Source organism: Mus caroli, chromosome 13, assembly GCF_900094665.2.
Source record: "Mus caroli chromosome 13, CAROLI_EIJ_v1.1, whole genome shotgun sequence".
NCBI classification, from domain to species: Eukaryota; Metazoa; Chordata; class Mammalia; order Rodentia; family Muridae; genus Mus; species Mus caroli.
The window spans coordinates 8205249-8228013 of NC_034582.1; the positions used below are offsets into that span (position 1 = coordinate 8205249).

Genomic DNA, 22765 nt, shown 5'->3' on the forward strand with positions numbered 1-22765 from the left:
GGATCCCTGGATACGGCAGTCTCTAAATGGTCCCAATACAAGGACCCTGGCTTCTAAGATTAGGCGAATCTTAGGTGGAGCCCTTGTTGATCCCAGTTGTTAAAAATGAATTCTATCCCAGGTGGTTCCCTTTAGACCTTCTGTGTTTGCATTCCTCTGTTTTATGTAAGATTCCGGTTACCTCTTTGTACCTTGCGGGTATGTCACCCAACTTCCTTATTGTCTTCTGCATAAAAAGTCTGATGTTTGACTTTACAAAATACATTCAGATCCTACACAACCTCTCCTGTGTGCACCTGTCTGTCAATTCATCCGACGCTTTGTCCACCCGCGACTAGAGACCCGTTCCACGCAGACAAAGGGGCCCAGAGGGTCTGCGGCAGTTCACACAAAGATGTAGACATCATTCCTGCACATTCTCAGGAGCTGCACCTGACCTGAATCCTGTCCTGTGCAGGGGAGGGCAAGGTGCAGGGGGATCGTGCTTCCCTGCTGTAAATTAATCTATTACAATATCCACAGATATTCAATTTATATAGCACCTCAAACTCTGGGGCTAATTTAGCAATTGTCTGATGGCCTGATAATAATGAAAGCAAAAAATTAAAGAAAACAGAAATTCAGGAAGCCAAGACTTGAGATAGAGATGCTGACGTCATTGTACCAAAACTGCCCACGATGTCACCAACATCTAAACTGCAGCGATAAAACAAACTCATCATCCTGCACCTGTATAGAACATTATACCACTGATAGGAAGACACTGTTAGGCAATTTCCCACACTATCCTGGTAGCCCTTTTTTCCTCTTCGTTATTTATTACTGGAGAGCACATGGATGCCTACTTTTATTAACACAGTTTTATTATGCTGTCCTAAGGCATTCATTCACTGACTGTGGCTGCTCCCCACCACAAATCAAAACTGAGGGGCTGTCAACCAGAACTCTTGACTTGGGGGCACTCCGATTCTAAAATACATCTCTGGATGCTATAAAACCTGAAGGAGTCAGGAGGGCTGATTACTTCACATAGGAGGAAGCTATGGGAGAAGGCTTGTCCCTGCCACCCAGGAAAGGATGAGCTGTCGGTGACAAGGAGATCCAGACACGAAACCCAAAGGGCCTGTCCTGACACCTGCAGGATTGAGAACAGTAACACATTTCCAGGACTTGTGGCATTCTCAATCAGCAGCCCAGACTGAGGCAATAGCTTTTTATGAGAAGTTGATAACAAAAACAAAAACAAAACAAAATAAAACAAAACACCAAGAAATGGAAGACTATTAGCAAATAATGGCTCACAAAGGCTCACAGCAAAACTGGATGCATGAGCAAAGGCGTATGTCTAGGTCTGGATGTGAAAAGCACATACTACGGTAATATGAGAACAAAGTACTGACTGCAAGGTGGAAACAGAGGATCTATTAAAACAGAGAATCTTTAGAAGCGCGTGGGTCAGCCACACTTGTATACAGAGTGGCCATTGGTAAGGACGGCCATCTCAAACAGAGGGAGAAATGGCAGACCAGAACCCGTGGAGACTGTCCTCTGATCTACACACACATGCCACAGCATGTGTACACTTGCACTCAAGCACACAAACACATGCACATATATCACATATTCATACACTTACACACACCACAGCAAACACAAAGACTAAAATAAGAAATGATTTGAGTTTCAGTATAAGATAAATGGCTAATTTATTTTTAAGTCTTCTGGCAAACAGAAAGAAAGAACAAAAAGAAATAGCATGGAATTTTCTTTCTTTTTGTTACCAAGAGCTAAGTGGTAAAGCAAATGGAAGTTACCATAAGTAGAGTTTCTATATCTTACATGAATAGAGGAAGAAAATATTTATATATCACATTAGTATTCAAATTCATAGTTTAAAAATTGTGTTTGCAAGAGCTGTGGATTCAAGGCAAATGGCTAAAAGACAACATTAAATGTATTTTGAATTTTTCAGAATGTTTTTGAGGCCAAAGAGGAAAATAAACTCATTATTCCTCAAGCTCGTGTGATATGGGGGGGGGGAGGAAAATTGACTAAGTTTAAGTTTGAAAATAGAACACAGATTTGCAAAATCAGGGAAGAGGTGAAAATGGGAGGGAACACATAATATTCTTATGCACACAGAGTAAGAGAACACACTCTGGGAGGGGTGTCTGCAAAACAAATGAGCCAAGAAGAGAGACTAAAGTTTGGAATTGGAAGATGAGTGTGAGATTCCTGGGGTAAACTTACTGAGAAAAAACACAAACCAAGAGCAATGCAATGATAATGTGCAGTTCTGCCAAATCAGGCTTCTGACAGCTACTCCCTTCAGTTCAAGGGGCCAGGCTTTTTGAAGGACAAAGAAACCACGGTTGCCAAAGGACAGTTAGGAGAGGGGAATTGCAGTTCTAGACAGTTCATGATTGAACAACCAAGTGGCCATATCAGAAATTCTATATTATTCAAATTTTTATTTGGATACATTGTTATATCTTAAAATAATAAAGGTTGACTATGTGTCTCAGTAAGGTGGTAGAGTATTTGCTTAGCAGGCATGAAGCCCAGGGTTTGATCCCCAGCACTGCTTAAAATGAGCCATGATGGTACATATCTGTTATCCAATCCCAGCATGAGGGGACTGGAGACTGCAGGATCAGAAGTTCAAGGCCATCCTCCACTACACTTTGAGTTGAAGGCTTGCTTGGGTCACATGAGACTCAGACTCAGAGAACAAAAGCTAATCAAATGCTCAGAGGTAACCTGAATCACAAATGCTACCAGATATTTCTAGGCTCTTTGGCTGTAGTTGATTTTCCTGTATCAGTTTATCTCTGAGTGCATCCAGTGGGCTAGTCTCTGCAAGCTCATGGGTCTGAGCACAATGCAGAAGGAAGATGACACTACTCCAGAGATCACAGTGTTGACACAGGCTCAATCCCCCTCTCCTCTCTCTTGACCTCAAACAAGTGCTGTAAGTGCCTGGCCCCGCCTTCTCTTTCTTTGAATGGAAATCTGATGGTAGGATGGCAAGGATTCAGGAAGATGGCATGTTCAAAATGAGCCCCCTTGCTTGCAACATCAGGACCAGAAGTGTTTTAGATTCAGGAGGTTTCCTCATTGCTGTTTTAGATTGGCTTATACATAAAGAGAAATTTTAGGGACAGAGTTCAAGTCTGAACACATAAATCCATTATGTTTCACATACAATACATATGTAGTCTTGAAGTACTTGATTTATTTTAATGTATATTAAACTTATTCATTTATTCATTCATTCATTCATTCATTTATTTACTTATTTATATGAGTGGGTATGTGAACCGCAACATGTGTTGCAAAAGTCAGAGGACAACTTTGGTAGCTCTCTCCCACTGTGTGGGTCAGGCTATCAGGCCTATAGTGGTAAGTACCTCTATCTGCAGAGTCATGCTGCCAGCCTAACGGCTATTTTATACAATGGACTAAATAACTTTTCACCTGGAATACTGACAGCATGCCATGGATAAAGGGTACAAGACCTTCCTTCCTCCAGTACACATTGGGTAGAGTGTGCAAAACACTGCATTCTGGCTGTGACCCAATACATGAAGTCAGCCATCCAACTTCGGACTTGTAGTGTCTTGTTGGTGACAAAGATAGGGCCCAGGAACCACTTACCTTCAGCTAGTCATTGCTTCTTACTGCTCTCCAAACCCTGAGATGTGTGTGAAATGCAGTCCCTGCAACTGCCTATGAAGGTCAAGTTCTTGATCTTGACAGTTTCATACATTATCATATCCACCCCCATTTCCGCTCGAGCTCACCACATCCATTTCAACACAATCCCTTCCTAACTTCCTGCCTGACCATGGACAGATGTGGAGCCATCTAAGGGTATGTGGGAAATCCAAAGGAAGGAAGGAGGCAAGCAAGCAAGGAGGAAAGCAAGCAAGAAAGTAAGCAGGCAGGCAGTTGCTGGGAAAGGGACAGTCATTCCTGTCAACTGTCAATGACTCCTTTGGTAAACAATAGGGCCCAGCAGCATATTCCCAGTCTATGCCAGAATTTGGGGCTGGCTTGATCTTGTGCTAGTCTTGTGCTGGAAACCAGAGCTGCTGTGAGTTTGTGAGTGTAGTGGCCATATCCAGTGGTTCCTGCCACACTAGTAAATCTGGAGGGTGTCCTGTTGCAGTACACATAGTTCTCAGAGTCTCAGCCTCTCGTCAGTGTTTAAATAGATGAGTCTTGGGCCCTTCCTTAGTAAGTCTTGAAGAAGAAGCTGAAACTCACAGGACAAGAAAGGTTTTCAGACCATGCAGTCGGGTATCTGTAAGTGGGTTGCATATGGCACATTTGCTACTGTGCGTACCCAAATGTCCTTTGCAATATAGTAAACAAACCTATCTTAGTTCTAAAACTCTCTAAACGAGGAAGAATCACCATGAAATAATCATGAAAGATACCACTAAGGTAGAAGTAGAAACTGTGCAAGTACAATAACTCTACATAGGAAACTTCTGCCCATCTGAGAACCTGCAGTCTTTTTTTTTTTTTTTTTTTTTGGTTTTTACGAGACAGGGTTTCTCTGTATAGCCCTGGCTGTCCTGGAGCTCACTTTGTAGACCAGGCTGGCCTCGAACTCAGAAATCCGCNGGAGCTCACTTTGTAGACCAGGCTGGCCTCGAACTCAGAAATCCGCCTGCCTCTGCCTCCCGAGTGCTGGGATTAAAGGCGTGCGCCACCACGCCCGGCGAACCTGCAGTCTTAATGAGTAACAAAACACATTGTAGAAGCCATAACTCCATCAACCATTGAATAGTCTCGATGAGTCACCCATGACTGAGCCAATCACGAAATATCCCCACCTGAAAGCCAGAATCCAGCAAGCATTGCTATTCCTCCTTCCTTAGCACCACAGCTCAAAGTGAATAATGGTTTTCAAGTAACCATGGAAAATGATTATAGAACCATGCAGCTACATCATGAGGCAGGGCACCATTTATCGCTGATTTTAAAACAGCTGGAGCACTCTTTCATTGTAAGAACCATTTTCTAGCAACGGAATTTGCCTTCTCCCTTCTCCATCTGCTTTAAGAAAAGCACTCTGAAGAAGACAAAGATGTCAGGAAACATAGTAAAATTGACTATTTTTTTACTACCCCCACCCCCACCCCTGCCATGCCCATTGCTCTATTTCATTTGGAGTTTCTTTTGCAGGATCCCCACATTTGCTACATGTCATCTTGTTGATAAAATACAGCAACCTAAAAGAAGCCTTTCTAATGAAGTAGAGACTATTCTACTCAGCCTCTGTTCACTCTGTCTCTTCAGTCCTAGTTACAACTTAGTCTGTGGTGAAAGGAAGTGAGAGTAATGGCATCTCTTCAGCAATAGTGATTCTCAAAAATTAACCTAAGAACCTTGTCTCTTTTTGACTCAACATGTCACATCTAACCATGTATCAAGGAAAAAGACTTCATAGGGCACCAGAGTCTGAGATGCTCCTGTACAAAGTGGTGGAAGTAATGCCTCTAGACTATGAAGAGCTTCAAATTTCCAAGAAATCATTAACTATGATAACTGTGGGTACTTAAAGCATCCCGTGTCCAGGAACTGAACGCCGTTTCACAGCTCTGGCATCTGAAGCCCACCCCCAAAAACTTTTGACTGGTTCTGCACTGGAGGGGAGTTGGCAGGCTTCCCAAGTGAGAACTCTTCCATCACTGCAAAGCATGCAGGTTCCCAGTATTCTAAGGACCATACAGCAGAAGCCCACCTTGCTCCTAATAGGCTGCCTTTCTCTAGCTGACTCATTCCTGTAAACAGTACCAGAGCTGAGTTCTCGCCGGTGGGTCATGATCCCTTTGGGAGTTGCATATCAGATATCTTACACATTAGATATTTACACTGGGACTCATCACAGTAACAAAATTAGAGTTATGGAGTAGCAAATCTTATGGTTGGGGGGGGTCACCATGGCCAGAGGAACTGTATCAAAGGGTCACAATCTTAGGAAGGTTGAGAACAGCTGGTGATGACAAACACTTCATCTTCACCCACCATACTTGCTCTTGCTAAGCTGCAGTCTTTCCCATGAATACTTGCCTACAAGGCACGGATGTCCGTAGTTGTGTTTAAATGTTCACAGTTGAAAGAACAGAGAGTGATATTTAATCCCTTAGATCCCAGCTGGTTTCCCATGTGGAAACTAAAACAAGTGAACCAGGGCAGAAAGGACAGTTTTATCAGGGAGGATGGAGAGACACTGGTCAAAGCTAAGAGATTTTCAGAGTTTCTGCCCAGAAACAAGTCGTATTTTGTGGATGATCTTCAACAGTTTATAAAATCTCTTTAAATATGGAAGAGCTTAGGATATGGGGAGAGGAGGAGAGAGAGAGAGAGAGAGAGAGAGAGAGAGAGAGAGAGAGAGAGAGAGAGAGNAGAGAAGAGAAGAGAAGAGAAGAGAAGAGAAGAGAAGAGAAGAGAAGAGAAGAGAAGAGAAGAGAAGAGAAGAGAAGAGAAGAGAAGAGAAGAGAAAGTAGAGGAGTAGAGGCTGGCTATGAACTTGAAGAGAGGTGAGGAGGGGAATGTGGGGAGAAGGGAAAGACAGGCAAGAGAGTAAAAGGGTAAGAGACAGAGGAGAGGGCAAACAGTCCCTTTTATAGTGAGTCACTGTATCATTCGGGGAACTAAATTCCCACATTTACCTAAATATCCTTGCACCTACAATTCATTTGAATACAAAGGAAAAAAGTAAGACTCCACATCCTAAAATCTAAAGGGTTGTTGTTGTTGTTATTGTTGTTTCATTGAGCATTTTGGGAATCATCAGCTCGAGGAAGATGAAGAATTCTAGCTCTCTAGTTGACTTCAGAGCTGTATCACTAGCCTTATTTATAAATATAAAACTACAAACCTTTGTGGAACTCTCCACTGTAAACTGAGGCTCCCTGGAAAAAAAGGCTGCACCTCCCACCGGCCCTTCTGCAGGGCTGAGTAACTGGCTGGGATGCAGGCAGTTGTGGAATGGTTGGTACGGTGCAGGTCCAGAGCTTAATTATGATTTATCTTGTGCTATCTTCAGCATCCTTAATAGCCATTCCTTGCACTTCTGAGTCTGACTTGACATCCTTGTACCTAACAAATTAAACCTCTCATAACATATTAACAAACTACTTATGTTAGCATTCTTTCTAGACCCCCACCCCACAGTTACCTAGCAACAGCCAAGTATGCCTGACTCACTATAAAAGGGACTGTTTGTTCCCTCCTCTCTCTCTTACCCTCTTACTCTCTTGCCTCTCTGTCCCTTCTCCCCCCATTCCCATCCTCACCTCTCTTTACAAGTTCATAGCCAGCCTCTACTCCTCTACTTTCTCTTCTCTCTCTCTCTCTCTCTCTCTCTCTCTCTCTCTCTCTCTCTCTCTCTCTCTCTCTCTCCCCTCCCTCTTCACCTCCTCTCCCCATATCCTAAACTCTTCCATATTATATCCTCGGGGGGTGGGGGGGAGGGATGGCTCACCATGGGCCCTGTCTAAGGGTTTCTATTCCTGCACAAAACATCATAACCAAGAAGCAAGTTGGGGAGGAAAGGGTTTATTCAGCTTGCACTTTCGCGCTGCTGTTCATCACCAAAGGAAGTCAGGACTGGGACTCAAGCAGACCCATTGAGAGATTCAAGCAGACTGATACAAAGGCCATGGAGATATCTTACTTACTGGCTTGTTTCCTCTGGTTTGCTCAGTTTGCTTTCTTATAGAACCCAAGACTACCAGCCCAGGGATGGCACTACCCACAATTGCCTAGGCCCTCCCCCTATGATCACTAACTGAGAAAATGCCTTACAACTGGATCTCATGGAGACATTTCCTCAAGGGAGGCTCCTTTCTCTGTGATAATTCCAGCTTGTGTCAAGTTAACACACAAACCCAGCCAGTACAGGTCTGCAGAGGCATCCCCTTTCCCCACACCATCCCATGCCTCTAACAAACATATCCTGGTTCTTTCTTCTTATAACACACAACAACTTGTTTCCAGCAACTCAAGGGCTACTTGTCATTAAATAGCTCTGCAGCCTACAGCTGAGCTTCTTTCCTCCGCTATTAACTCGTCTACTCCATGTTTCTGTTGAAGCATTGGGAAAGTGCCCTGACCCATGGCTCTCTTTGTTCTGGTACTATACAAACTTTGAAAAACTGCTTCTACATTGGAACATAGACTTGGGGTAACCCAAATCTGTGTTCTCAGGCCATGCTCATTCATATTCCAGAATGGACTCTCTTCTTTCAGGAACTCTGTTGTTATATCAAGACTGTTTAGGACCAGCTCAGGATGGCGGTGACGTAATATAAATTAAAAAAAAAATTCAACCAATTCAAAAGAAAACACATAACACTGAACTCACAAGTTTGTTATGTCTTAAAGTAAACAGGAAAAAGCACCGTACACATCAAGGAGAAAACAAGGAACATACCCGAGGATGCTTCCAGTCTTTCCAGTCTGCTGATCAGCCAGTCGAGGGAGCCAGAAAACTGAGCACAGTTTTTACGATTTCCTCTAATTAGAGCCGCTGCAAAAGAAGAACTTGCATAAATGTGATTTTCAAGTTCAAGGACAACAGTAAGGTCGAAAGAGGCATAAAATATGGGAGAGAACAAAGCACCTCCCAGTCTCATCTAAACCATATGCAAATGCAACTACAAACACACCTACACACATAAAATTGAGTTTTGTGCATTTGTTTTTGTTTTTTTCCCCCATTGTCATAGCTTCGCCGGGAGGGGTCTGAGCTCGTGTCTCTAGCGGCATGTGTATCAGAAGATGGCCTAGTTGGCCATCATTGGAAAGAGAGGCCCATTGGTTGTACAATCTTTATATGCCTCAGTACAGGGGAACACCAGGGCCAAGAAGTAGGAATGGGTGGGTAGAGGAGTGGGGGGGGGAGGGTATGGGGGACTTTTGGGATAGTATTAGAAATGTAAATGAAGAAAATACCTAATAAAATTAACTAATTGATTAATTAATTAATTAATTAAAAATAAAAGAAGGCAAACAATTCCAGAAAGCTGGGATTCACACTGGGTGGTAATAATGAAGAGTGACAGAAACCAGCTCTTTGGAAGTTTCCCCACTTGGCTTCTAACACACATTGCTTTTAATCAGCCATCAGACTGAACTATTTGATCTCTCCAGAGCCTAATTTTCACACCTATACTCCAAAGGAGCTAAGAACATATCAGACAAAATAAAAGGACATATACAGCTAGCAGCTATGATTCTAACAGGTGTGCTGAGATGTAACTAAATGAATCAGGGGAAAAATGGCAGGGCTGGTTGTTAATAAAGTCATAAGCCACTATGCACCTCTCGTCACTTAAAGATCTCCAATCATATAAAAACAGTTCAGAGGAACCTATTTTAACTTTGCTTAGCCTTGTCATATCTCAACTTCTTTAACCGAAGAGCCTGCCTCATACGAAATTCTGAAATGACATTTATTTCCACCCAGATTATATACTCAAAAAAAAAAAAAACATTTTTTTTTCCCCTTAAAATTCAGAAGATTCAGTTTGGTGACAGCAAACTAGTATTTTTTTTCCCCCAAAGTTCTAAGCTTACACCTGTCAGGCTGTTCAGAAACAGTGTAAGTGCTCACAGCTGTATGTGAGATTTTTTTAATAGCATGATATTTAAAGGCAGAAAATATGTATGTGAGGGAAAGTCTGGTCACACTAGGAGGTCAAATGAAGGACTGGAGTCTGAAGCTCTTGTCTGGAACCTGCTACGTAAGAACAGGAGGGCGAACAGCCTATGGCTAGTCTGTGCAAGCCACAGTGAAGATGCCCTTCACGTCTCCTTCCAAAGTAAGCCAGCAAATGAAGCTGATTCCTGCTCTGACAGAAAACGTGAAATACATAAGGATAGGAAGATTCTTCTCCCTCTGCCTAAAAGGAGACTTAGCCTCGGGAACAGGATAAAGGAAGGGCACGAAGTGACAGGGCCTGAGGACAGGTGTGTCCGGTCAAGCTTGCCAACCTCAGTTTGATCCTCCAGACCCATATAATGGTGGAGGAAATGACAAGTCTTGGAAGCCGTCCTCTGACCTCCACATGTACCTCAGCATGCCTATGCCTCTCCCACCCACAACACTCAATACACACAAATAAAGTGTAAACAAGAAAAAAATTCAATTAAGTTCTGATGGCATCCATATTCATCCATAGTGCCATATTCTGATGGCACTAGTCTTCATCTGATGACCATTCTCATCCCCAAGGTACAGTGTAAGGTTAATGTGAGCAGAACACCACAGTATAGAACACAAGGCAAAACTCTTTCCCAATGCTAGAAAACCAATTCCAACAGCATGCTTTAACTGGCACCTCACTGGCCCTCATCCCCAAGGCTTTCATCTGCCACAAATGCCACTTCCCTCTGTTAGTTAAGAGTTGTATTGGGCCATGCGTGGCCCTGTGAATGCAAGGAAAATAAAATGTGAAGAGTATACAGTGTCTCGTGTGTCTTCCTGTGCTGGATTTTAAGATCTTATAAAATCTAATATTCTGCCTTATTAAACCTCTTCACAATGCAGAAAGCTTAAGATAGAAGAAATTGTTCAGCTATACAAATGAGTAACTGGTTGCTAATGTACACAATAAGAATATCTAATGCTTAAATAACTGTAGTTCATCTTATGTACAGTAAAAACAGTCCAACTAAGCTCTTAAGAAGCAAATATAAGTTCATGGAACTAATTTTTATCACTGTTGAATAATTAAAACTCTTTAAACTTTTATCTAGTTAGACTGTGAAAGTGAGTGTTATTACTTTCCTGTGTCCTGTGTCCTGTGTCTGGGAGGTCAGGCTATGTTACCCTGAAGGTATTGGCACCTGTTGCTAGCTTCTAATTCACCCTAATTTTCCCTCCTCAGCCTTCCGTGTGCTGGGTTTATAAGCAGGTATCACCATACTCAGCCTCCTTATTGAAAACTAAGTTTAAAAGTTATTATTAATGTGCTGGTGAGATGGCATAGTGGGTAGAGAGATTTCTTGTTGAGCCGGATGAGTCAATCCCAGGGACTCACATAGCAGGAGAGGTCAGAGATGCCCTCTGATTTCCATATGTGCACTGTGCCACATGAACACACATGGATATACACACAGAGTAAATACATGTAATAACAAAATTCTTATTGTACAATTTGGTGGCTTGAAGAACAATATCCCTATCAGATCATGTATGTGAATGTTCAGGCTCCAGCTGGTGGTAGAAATAGAGATGGTTTGGGAGAGGTGGCCTTGTTGGAGGAAGTATGTCACCAGAGATGGGCTTTAAGAGTTTAAAGACTCATCTTTTTACTTGGATATTTCAGCTTCACGTTTGTAGTTCAAGACATCATCCTCCAGCAGCCATACCTGCAGCTTCCTGCCATGCCTCCCTTCTGGGATGAAGGGTTATTGGCCCTCTGGGGCCATGGGCCAAATACACTTTCTTCTATAAGTTATCCTGGTCATGGCATTTTATCACCATGGTATGGCTAAACAATAATGTCTGGTTGGTTAGATGTATCATCAACAGAGAAATAACTAACATAAACAAGTACCCAGTTATTCATTTCTTAGCTCATGTGAGCCCCAATTTAAAATAGTCAAACTGAGTGAAATCCTTTTGACTTAAAGAAAAAGTAACATGAATTTCATAGAAGCAGTGCTTTGGATTCTGAACTCTGTTTCTGGGCTATGGATATACCATTCAGTGTTCTCTTATGGTGCTGGGTAATTAGCTCCAGTTCACCAAGTCATCATGAGGGCCAATGGCCAATGCTCAACAGTATATTATATTAAGAGCATTTTGGGGACACAGGTCTTAAATGCATTCCATGGGCCATCCTTCCTTTTAAATAGGTTTTACATTTGATGGTTGTATCCATTGGAGGAGTACTATCAGTCTAGCTCTGAGCACTTTAAGAAAGGCTGTGCTAAACAAAAATATCTGGTTGGATAGATGTATCAGGCATATTTTCAACATACCATATTTCAACTTATGAAGTGCTTATGAAGACATGACTACCATGCACTGAAGAGCTTTGTGACAGTATTGTGACAGCCTGTCTTCATACTCGCATGTCTCTAAGCTTTGACTGAGACTTTCCCAAAAGAATGGCAGGCTCAGAGAATTACCAACAGATTGACAATTCACTGTCAGGCGAGGAAGCTCTAGAACTCTTCTGCTCTATTCAGCCAGCACCGAGGACATGATGCATCCCATATGCTGCACCAGGAAGGTGCTGGGAAGTGGCCCAGAGTCAGAAGACATGGGCCTCACTAGCCTCTCACACAATCTACACGCGCACAGCCAACAGGCTCTCCACAGCATAGGCAGCGGAGGCCAGGAGACACAGACTTTGAAAGGTTTAGGAACATTTAGGTTACTATGAAGAGACTTTGAGATCCACTAAAAACTGGAGTTGGGGAATTTAAGAGACTTGGAGGAATTCTGACACTGTCACTGAGGATGGGGGACCTTGGCAACTACAGCTGGGTGATTTCTGCCTCAGAGATGCTGGAGTGAATGAGTGCCCATGGAAGCAAAGATGTGCTATCCTGAGGACGTCAATCTCTCTCTCTCTGAATCATGAGGAGGAGGTGGCCCAGAGGGGCTGCTCTGTGTCTACTCAGTGCGGACACTGAAGCAGCAAGATATGACTTTAAGGAAAGGAGGCTGGGCGTGTGTCACTAAGTGCTCACACCAAGGAGAGGATAGTGAAGAGCCACCCAGATGAAGGTAGATGTGCTGCCTCACCACAGGAAGTGTAAGACAGACGGGCTTTGCTGGGAAGTCCCAATATGCCGGCAAGAGAAAGTGGTTCTCAGCTACTGCTGGGCCACCAAGGATGTCAGCCTTGACCTCCTGCACTAAGTTAGAGTACACAGCCATATAACCAAGTACTGATAGTCTAATCTCCCTCACCATCCCAGTAGATCAGGAGCAGCCTTCTGAAGAAAAAGCTGCATAGAAAGATGACATCCAGGTCATGATTGGGCTTACAAACACAGGGCGAAGCCCCATACAGTCAATGGCTTCCAGAGCCTGTGGCATGCACCAGGCTCTGTACCTTCTTGCTCAACTGTCTAATCTTCTGAAAGTGTTAAGAGTTAGTGGCCTCATGCCGGGGTGATGGCTCAGCAGGTAAACGTGCTTGCAGCCAAGTCAGACACCTAAATTTGATCTGACACCAACTTTTACAAGTTGTCCTCTGTCTACTTGTAAGCTAAAACATGCATGCAATGCATGCGTGTACATACACATAAACAGATAAGTAATAAATAAGTAAAAGCTTAAAAGAGTAGAACCTTACATGTGGTCAAGCATATTCAAAAAGGCAAAATCTAAATGTTGCAAATAAAACAAAGTCCTGTGAAACAGTCCGTGACAATCATTGCTACTTCACGGAGATGAGACTATGACAAGAGAGAAACAGGAAAAGCAGCATGCCTTGATTTAAAGTGCAATGTCTTTCCAGGACCATGGGGCATGAGACAGGAAACACCTCTGCAGACAAGCTCGGGGTGACTACTGTGCAGAGCCCTGGGGAAGGCCAGGCTCCTGGTTTTCATTGCTTGCAGCCTTACCCAGTGTCCTGGCACCCAGGGCGATCCACTTCCCAGCAACACTAGGAAATGCTCTGGAGGCGCTGAAGTTTCTAGCTGCTGCGTCCTCCTGAGATAGTCACTATCCATCACTGTCACATAATGTCAGAGATAATCGCTTGAAAGAAGGTGAGATCAATTAATCCAGGAGTCTGACTCCACTATTTTTAATGCCTGTGGCAAAGATAAATGCATAATAACAAAGGGGTGGGGCCAGAAAAGCTGCTCTCCCCATGGAAGCCAGGAAGCAGAGAGAAAGGAGGAGGGGCTAAAGATAAAGTATACCCCTCCCCCCCAATACACAGTCCCATTGGCCCACTTTCTACAAGGGCCTCACCTCATAGCTTCTACTACCTTTAATGATGCCCTTGTAGTGGTTAACCTTGTCAGCTTAGCTGGATCTGAAATGAACTACAAGGCAAACTGCCGGGGACTCCTGTGAGGGATTCTCTTGATCAGGTTACCTAACGTAAGAGTCACTCTAAACATGGGCAACATTTTCCAGTGGTGGCCTGGATAACTGGGGATTTCCCTTTCCTGATATCAGAACCAAGAATTTTCTGACTTCCAACATACACTAAAGATCAGCAGATCTCTAGGGATCCTTCAGTCCCAGCTTGGGACTCCGAGTGTATCCAACCTCATGGGTTAAGCAGCTACTGGATTTTTGGAATCTCTAGTGTAAGGCATTCATTGTTGAATATATCAAGCTGTATTGTGGGAGCTAATCTAATACTCGCCTTTCAAGATGCACTCATTCTATTGGGTCTCTTCCCTAAAAGATCTGTTTATAATATATCAAAACTTATGATTCCATTTGAAATCCACTGAGTAGGTCAGAGCGCCCAAAGCTCCATCTATGATGCTGCACTGGGGACTAAGCCTTCACCTTCCCAACTCTTCAAGGATTCAGAAACTGGTCACTTCTGCTAAACAAGGAAGAGTGGCAACCTACTCTGTTTATTTTATGCTCCAAGTCTTCAGCAAATGAATATTCATAGCTTGCCCAAGGGCCATTTTTCAGACATCTTTAGAAAGCCATGCTGGCTTGTCTGCATCCCACAGATTAATTATGTGGATGTCAGAAAAGATGTATGAAAGAGGGCCACGTTGATGCTCCTCTAACTCCAAATACAGGATGTCTGTGCCTTCCTGATGTCTTCCCAATGGCAGTTCATAAATCCACCTTCATCAATCTCTACCTAAGACCCAGCCTCGAAAAGCTGATGCCAAGCACCAAATTGTTACAGATTATCACTCTGCCTTCCCTGTTTGCTCTCTGTGTGACAAGGACCCCAAAGAAGAGCAGCAACCACACGAATAAGTCTAGGAGAGGAGCCACTCACTGTCCAGCTACTTGGGGGTGGTTTTTATTCTGTGCTTGTTTTAGTCTCTCTCTGTCTCTGTCTTTGTCTCTGTCTCTGTCTGTCTCCATCTCCGTCTCCGTCTCCGTCTCCGTCTCCGTCTCCGTCTCCGTCTCCCTCTCCCTCTCCCTCTCCCTCTCCCTCTCCCTCTCCCTCNTCTCCCTCTCCCTCTCCCTCTCCCTCTCCATGTCAGTGTGTACTCTGGGCACAGGATCCAGGCCCTTGCACAGGACATACAAGCATGCTACCCATGGCCCTGAATCCTGTCTACCTTTTTGGAAGAAGCCGAGAGGGTCCGTCATGAATTGACATTGATACTTAAAGTAAATCTTTTGAGGCCTGAAAATGGGCTACATAGGACTGTGACATAAAAATATATTATAGAACTCTGAGACTATGGCAGAACAGAAACTCTTATAAACTGAAATATAAACTCACATGGGCTAAGTCTGGAGTCAATGGGAACTCCTAAAAGTTGGCTTTTAAATTTCTGAAAGTCAAGATGTAATCTGTTTTCACTTCTGAAATGCTTTTCTGGACATGAAAGCAGTATTCACTAGAATAACAGTAAGAATGAAGATCAACCAAAGGAAAGTTGTAAACCTAAAACTTCTTATAATTCTACCCCACTAAGGTCCATCTAAATCATTTAAACTACCTTGTGTGAGAGGAAGGACTCACATTTTCACTGATACATAAATGTTCTAGGGTTTTAAAAAAATCAAACTGAAACCAATATATAGGGTTTTTTTTCCTTTTTCCACCACATATTTAAGTTGCATGTGTTACCACTTTTGTCAGTCATAAAAGGTGTGCATGACAACAGATTATAAATAAATGTGTCTCAGAAGTAGAATCAGGAGCCAAAATTCAAAAGCCAAGAGATAGTCATGTAGCATTTTCCACATATTTTTACAGAATGCCTACTGGGCACAAGAAATTCCCTCTACATATCTTTAATTTTATGCTGTTGAAATCTTTTTAAAAATAAGATTGTATTTGTGTGTGTGTGTGTGTGTGTGTGTGTGTGATTACAAGGGATTTTCAGCCACCAAGGGTGGGTTCTGGAAAATGGACTTGGGTCTTCTGCAAGAACAGCACACTCGTGCGTCTACCCACTGAGGCGTCTCTCCAAACCTTACAGTTGGGATCATAATCCATGCATAAGTAAGGACTTCTTGTTCCTTCCCAGGTAATTTCATACTACAGGTTCCCAAAGAGAAAGAGAGAAACAATTTGGTCTGCCTCACACAGTTTTCCAAATGATAGATTTATCTCAATCTCCATTGATTCCACAGAACTATACTACATATCACAAGCTTGGGAGCCAACCCCCTGTTGATAGAAAGATTGCTTTCAATCTTATGCTATTTACAAGTAATTCTACAGTGGATGCTCTTCTCACATGTATACAAACACACCTATAGAACGTGTTTCTTACAGCAGAGGACTTGAGAGCAAAGGATCATAAGGATCTAAAGTTTTATATGTGGTCAGAGCAGGGATGGCCAGGCTGTTAAAATTCTATCATTTGTGCTCCAACCCAGAACACATTATCCTACCTTTTCCCTAATGATAAATATAATAAAAATTATCTTATGTGCCAACCTAGTCAACACATAGAATTCCTACTTATTATTTTAACTTGCATCTATTGCCACGATAAAAATCCTTTATTATTTCATTTACTTTTATGTTAGCTGTCACTCCTATCTGTTGTCTATTTTCTGACTAGCTGTTATTTATTTTTTTTTTGTATAAAACACCATACTTTAAGGGGACTAATTAGGATTTGACTTTCATGGAAACTTTGGCATATTTCTCCCAACTTTTTGATTTTGCAATGATATCATATATCATACAAATCCTTTATTTAATGACAGTGGTTCTCAACCTTCCTAATTCTGTGACTTTCAATGCAGTTCCTCATGTTGTGGTGGCCACCAACCATAAAATTATTTTCATTGCTACTTCATAACTGTTATGAATTTTGATACTGTTATGAATAATGATATAAATCTTTTATTTTTTGCTACTGTTATGAATAATGATATAAATCTTTTTTTTTTTTTTTTTGCTAGAAGTTTGCCAAAGGGGTTGGAACACACGGGTTGAGAATGTCAGTTTCATGTGATCCTACTCACTGGTCATTGGTTAGTCACATATTACCAGTATTTAATGATGATGTAATGAAATGATAAAGGCAGTGCAGTCAATAGCTGCTCACATCCTTACTGGCTTTTTGATTTCCACTGTCTTTCCCCATACCACACCTTGAGAACTTAGACAGGCACTGTACTTTGGCCACCGCTGTCCCTTAATGCCTACATCAGAGCATCTCTCAAAGCAGATATTTAATGAATAGTTACCCAGTTCACGAAGTCTGTACAATGATCTGAATACTGAGGTCAAACACTCACATGCTACCATCCCAATCCTTAGGGATGACATAAAGAAGACGGAGTCAGGGGGTTGGAATGAGGTCATGAGAATGGAGAATTTATCAGAGGGCTTAGTGTCCTTATGGATCCTGGAGAGATATTCACCCCTTCTGTAGAATAGTCAGAACACATCTCAATTAAATTGTCTCTCAACACCCCTCTGTAGACACAGAGTGCGCAGATGCCTTGAACTTGGACTTCTGCCTTCTCTAAAATCATGGGAAACTGTCATTGGTCACCCATAAGCCATCTATCTACTTTACACATTTTATCACAGCAACTCACATTGCATGAGAGCTGCTATTGGCATGGAGACATACCAGACTCTAAGCCCATGTTCCCCCAACACAGATGTCTCTGTTGTACAAGGATGCCTCATCCAGAGACCAGGCAAGAAGCTGAGGTGCTTAGGGTGCAGGGAAAAGGGAAAAGAAACCTTTCCTGAGGTGATGAATTTAAATAAATATATAGTCAGAACAATCTAGAAGAAATGGGTATGTAGGTAGCTTAACAAAAGACTCAAGAACAGCAGCACAAGAGGCAAATGTCAAGAAGCATGAAGGCACTGGTGAAAATATACTTTCAGACTTTATCTTTTGCTGCTTTGAAAATCTAGTTTACTTTTTAAGTTGTATTTATTTGTGTGCAGAGGCAGGGCATTCACAGAGTATAGTACCTATAGAGCCCAGAAGGTGTGTCAGATACCTGCAGCTGGAGTTATAAGCAACTGTGAGCTGCCTAATGGGAACCCAGGGAACCCAGCTCTGGTCTTCTGCAAGAGACGTACGTGGGCTTGACCAATGAGCCATGTATTCATCCTAAAATTTAAACTTACAAGTAAAATATATCCATGAGCCGGAAACTCCTCAATGATTCTCTGTTCTTAGAACCTTTCAGCTATTATACTGGCAGGATGTAAATTCTAGGGAATTCTAATTATGTCAATATTAAATAATAGTGCCATCAAATCATTTCTGAATCAAATGAGCTATAAATAATCAAGGAAGCATGTATAGACATTTAAGAATATTCAAACTTTGCAAATATTAATTGGTAATAGACATTCCAGAAGTATAAATCTTGACTGGAGAAAGTACTGGAAAGAGGTAATATAGAGCAGCTACAAAGAGTGACTGAGGTTGGAAGACAGAAAGCAAGAGAAAGGCCAGACATGGGATGCCATGTTCTAGGAAACAGAGACCAGAGTAGAGTCAACAAAGATCTATGAGGACATGAGGTTAGACTCCCTAAGGTACGAGATTAAGATGGCAAGACAGGAGGATCAGAGTTAGAGAGAGTAGCCAGAAACGTTACAGTATCCTGACATCCTGGAGATCCCAAGCTCAGTTACCCCTGGGTATCCTTGGTGAATGTTGTACCAACAACCCAACATTCTCAGACATCCAACATCCTCACATAACATGATGTCATTTTGCACACAACCTGTGCACATTCTACTACAACGTGGCATCATCTCTGGCTTAATTCCACCAAACTAAGTTAACAATTGTTACCCTGTATTGTTCAGAAAATGATGACAAGAAGGGAAATCCAACCATGGTTAATTCATGTTCTTTTATTTTCAATCCACAGCCACTTAAAAGTATGGGTGCCATGCCTGTTAATATGGAGAGCTATCTGTATTTTCTGAGAAGCAGCAAGGCATGGGATGCTGCAGGTACAGATATGGGAAGTAGAGTCACGATACTTGGAGAGTAAACAGAATAAGAGAGTTGAAAACCTTTGGTGCAGCAGGAAGGGTAAAGAACCTTTGTCTCTTTCTTTTCTTGAAATGAGAACCACACCCCACTACCTTCTCAGAATAATCTGACTGTATAAGTCTCTGCTTATTATATCCAAGAGATAGACGTACATGGCATCTCTTTCTAAGGCATGTTTGAACTACAGGAAAAGATAAAGACAAACATAATGCTCTGTTAACATGGGGCAAGGATGAGTGCAGGAAGTTTCCAAAAGGAAAGATGTGCTTGGGATTGAAAAGGAGGCAAGAAGAGAAGTACCGTCTATGCTAAGCACGGGACACTAAAACCAAATCCCAGCTGCCCAACAACCTGATGGTGGAATCATTATCACCGGTTCACAGACACCACTCAAAACAGGTGCCAGCAGTTATCTGCCTGGCCTGGTAGCTCATGGAATTGATGGAATTACACTAGAGGCAGGGGCCTTTACTTCCTCCATTTTCCCAGTCAGGACACTGAGCTTCAGCTATGTCCAAAGTCACATTGGAGGCAGAGGCTTCGGTCTGGGATGAAGGAGAGCTATTTTCTCAGGAGCTGCTGGCCACAGACAAGATGAGGCTTTCTCAATGAAAGGGCATAATGGAAAAGGAATAAGAGAGCCATTGTTTTTTAATAAAGTGAATTAATGGCTGTATCTACTCTGCTACCAAAAATCAATGGGAACCTCTACAGCGTGTTTATTAAATAAGTTAAATTAACGTTGAATGTGACTCTGCCCAATGCACAGTGTGAGGCAGAAAATCAAAGCACTCTGCACCTATGACAGACAGAAGAACTTCCCATGTAAGCACTACCCTCTAGCTGAGAGTCATGAAAGGCAGAGGCTCAACCTAGCTTCAAGCATTGGCCAGTGCTGGTAAAATCCCACCCATCCACCCCTTTGCCAGAGTGACTTTGAGATGGCAGGTGTGGGTTCAGAGGGCTGGAGGAAGGAAGCAGTGTGTTCTTTTTCTCATGACAAGATTCTCTTTACCTCCCCAACAATACGCTGGAAGTAAACTGCAAAATCTGTAAGATGAGGAACTGCAAAAAGCTAGCTCGGGTCCTAAAAGGATTGTGGGAAACTGACCATCCAGAAGGCAGAGAGACAGAGAGGAGGAGGGAGGGAGAGAGAGAGCGGGGAGAGGGAGGAATAATTCTCTGGATACAGTGAAGACTGTTAAATTCTGTGTTAAACTGACATTTATTTGAGGTTTAAGGCATGGATATATCACCCTGCCCTTACCACTTCTGCCATCTCTCTCTACTGGGACAGGTGCCATTTTAAAACCACATCTCTCACCCTGTTCCAATCAAAAAAGCCACAAAACTCATTACAACCAGAAGCTATTTTGTTGTACAAGTCTCAGCATTTAGTGGACTATACTAAAGCTATTCAATCAACTCTAAAATAATCAAATTAAAATCCCCCAAACTCTGTGTCCTTATAGAGAGTACACCTCGAGAGATGTGTAGCCTAGGATAAAGCGGGTGCTTGGCTGTAAGGAACTTGAAAGATGAGTTCCCCCAAGTCACTATCATGCCTAAGATTTGTACTCATGGCAAGCTGACCATGTAACCTGCTGAAGGGACAGGTGAGACATAAAGAGAAATGTAATATCATACTGTCTGGGTGTATGTGTGACTTGTGACACACCTTATGACACACCTCTGGCCAGATATTTAGTTTGTCTAAGTCAATCCATGTTACACCCTGTAAACATGTTACACTATGTGTTAAAAAAGACACCAAACTAGGTTAAAAGCACACCAAACTGAAGGTTTTTTCTTCTGTATCTCCCCCCCCCACCTTTTTTTAAAAAAGAAATTAATAGTACTGCCATTAATTCCATATTTTCAAGGAAATATACTCTCTAGATTTTTGGTGCCACAATATCTTTCTCCTGACAATATCGTCAATAGCTTCGATCTTGTTCAGAGGAGGAATGTGAAAGCCAGTCTCATGAAAGCACCAGATTGCAAGTGCTTAATTTTAACGACATGTCAACGTGCTCACCCAAAGGAAACGTTAATAATTCTAGCAGGGACAATTATGAATAGATTTTCTTACGACTGCTTAAATTTTTATGAAGTTTAATTATATTTTAGAGGATTTCCAAATATTTTGACTACCCGTTCTTCTTCACATTAAAAATTCTTTATTCAGAAATTCTTTCCTCTTCCATCATAATTCAGTCATTTATTAATATTGATGTATTAATAGATATTGGGTATCTATTCTACACCAGGCATTAAACCAAATGGCAGAGACACAAAAACCCAGAAAGCTGATAGTCCTGCCTTTGAAACCAACCCCAGTCATCACTCAAAAGGAATTGCAGTGAGTGGTATCATATAGGTAAGATGTTAACTGTCGTGAAACCAGCTTGCAATAGGGTAAAACCGAACTGACCCAAGTTCTTGGCAAGAGACACAAAGAGACTACAGAAATAGTTCAAGTCAAAACTAAGGAAGACTGTTGTAAAGCCCAGGTGTTAGAGCATGAGACACTTATTCTTAGGGTTGGGAGTTCAAGCCCCACATTGGATGACAGTTTCCAGGTCTGTGATCATGTCAGTCTCCTCTGTCTCCCAGCGAAAGCTTTCCTCCTTCTTCTTCCTCTGGTTCCTTCCTTTCTCTCGGAAGGCCCACCTTCCACTTCCTGCACAGCTAGCAGGCCATCAGATATTCATTAAAGGCAATCAGTGACTGCCTTAGGTAGGTGAGAAAGGAGAGAGACACAATTTCACACGGGTACCCCGACAGAAGACCTATGTTTGCACAGTGCTAATGGAAATGTGCTATAAACTACCTCAAGTGTTGCTCGAGATAAAATATATCTAGACGTTGGCAAGTCCAATCACATAAACACTACAGAAGGACACTGTGAGAACCCCTTGCAAGCCAGAGCTGAAAGAAAATGGACTCTGTAATACTAACCTGAGAACCAAGAAGGAAATAAGTGATATTGGTCATTATAGGAGCCCTGCAAAAGCCACCTCCCCTAACCAAGACACAGATCCACAATAAGTGGTAGGTGACCTTCCTCACTCAAAGAAGGGATTATGCAGAAAACATCGTTGGCTTTAGGTTAACTTCATTAAAAATTAAAAGTCCTGACTAAAAAGCATGCCATAAAATTGCTGCAACTCTTACAAGATCTTTTCAAATTTGCCATAGAAACTCAGCCATGGACCTTACCCAGCAACTCATACAGAGAATTCAGGATGGATTTCCAAGACTCTCCTGCTTCTCGTCCTGCGACATCTGCAAAGTGGGCTGCACTGCTGTAGACATGCAGGCGGTCGATGCACTCCAGAACCAGGTTGATCATTCCCTGGAAGAGGGGGGTAAAAAAGAAATCACCATCTGAAACTAATTCTGAGTCAGGCATGGAAGTTCACAATCCCAGCACTCAGGAGTCAGAGGCAGGGGGATAGATAACTACAAGTTCAAGGATGGTCTGAGTTAGAGAGTAAGACTCTGCCTCAAAGGAAAGAAATTAATTATGCTCAGGCCAAAAGGGGAAGAAAAGGAGACAGCTTGATTTTTTTTGAGAGAAGTCTAACTTAACACCATCAGTTCATTG

The 22765-nt window shown here is 42.3% G+C and overlaps 1 protein-coding gene across 11 annotated transcripts in view; it reads right to left on the bottom strand.

The window, feature by feature from the left end:
- The window catches only part of Ryr2 (ryanodine receptor 2), a 562694-nt gene that overhangs the window by 248658 nt on the left and 291271 nt on the right, over nt 1-22765 (bottom strand). For all 11 annotated transcript variants that reach the window (XM_029468301.1, XM_029468299.1, XM_029468302.1 and 8 more), the window contains exons 16-17: nt 22378-22513; nt 8453-8548 (exon numbers count right to left, since the gene is read on the bottom strand). In XM_029468301.1, coding sequence (XP_029324161.1) covers nt 8453-8548; nt 22378-22513 — 232 coding nt within the window. The remainder of the gene's footprint in view (nt 1-8452; nt 8549-22377; nt 22514-22765) is intronic.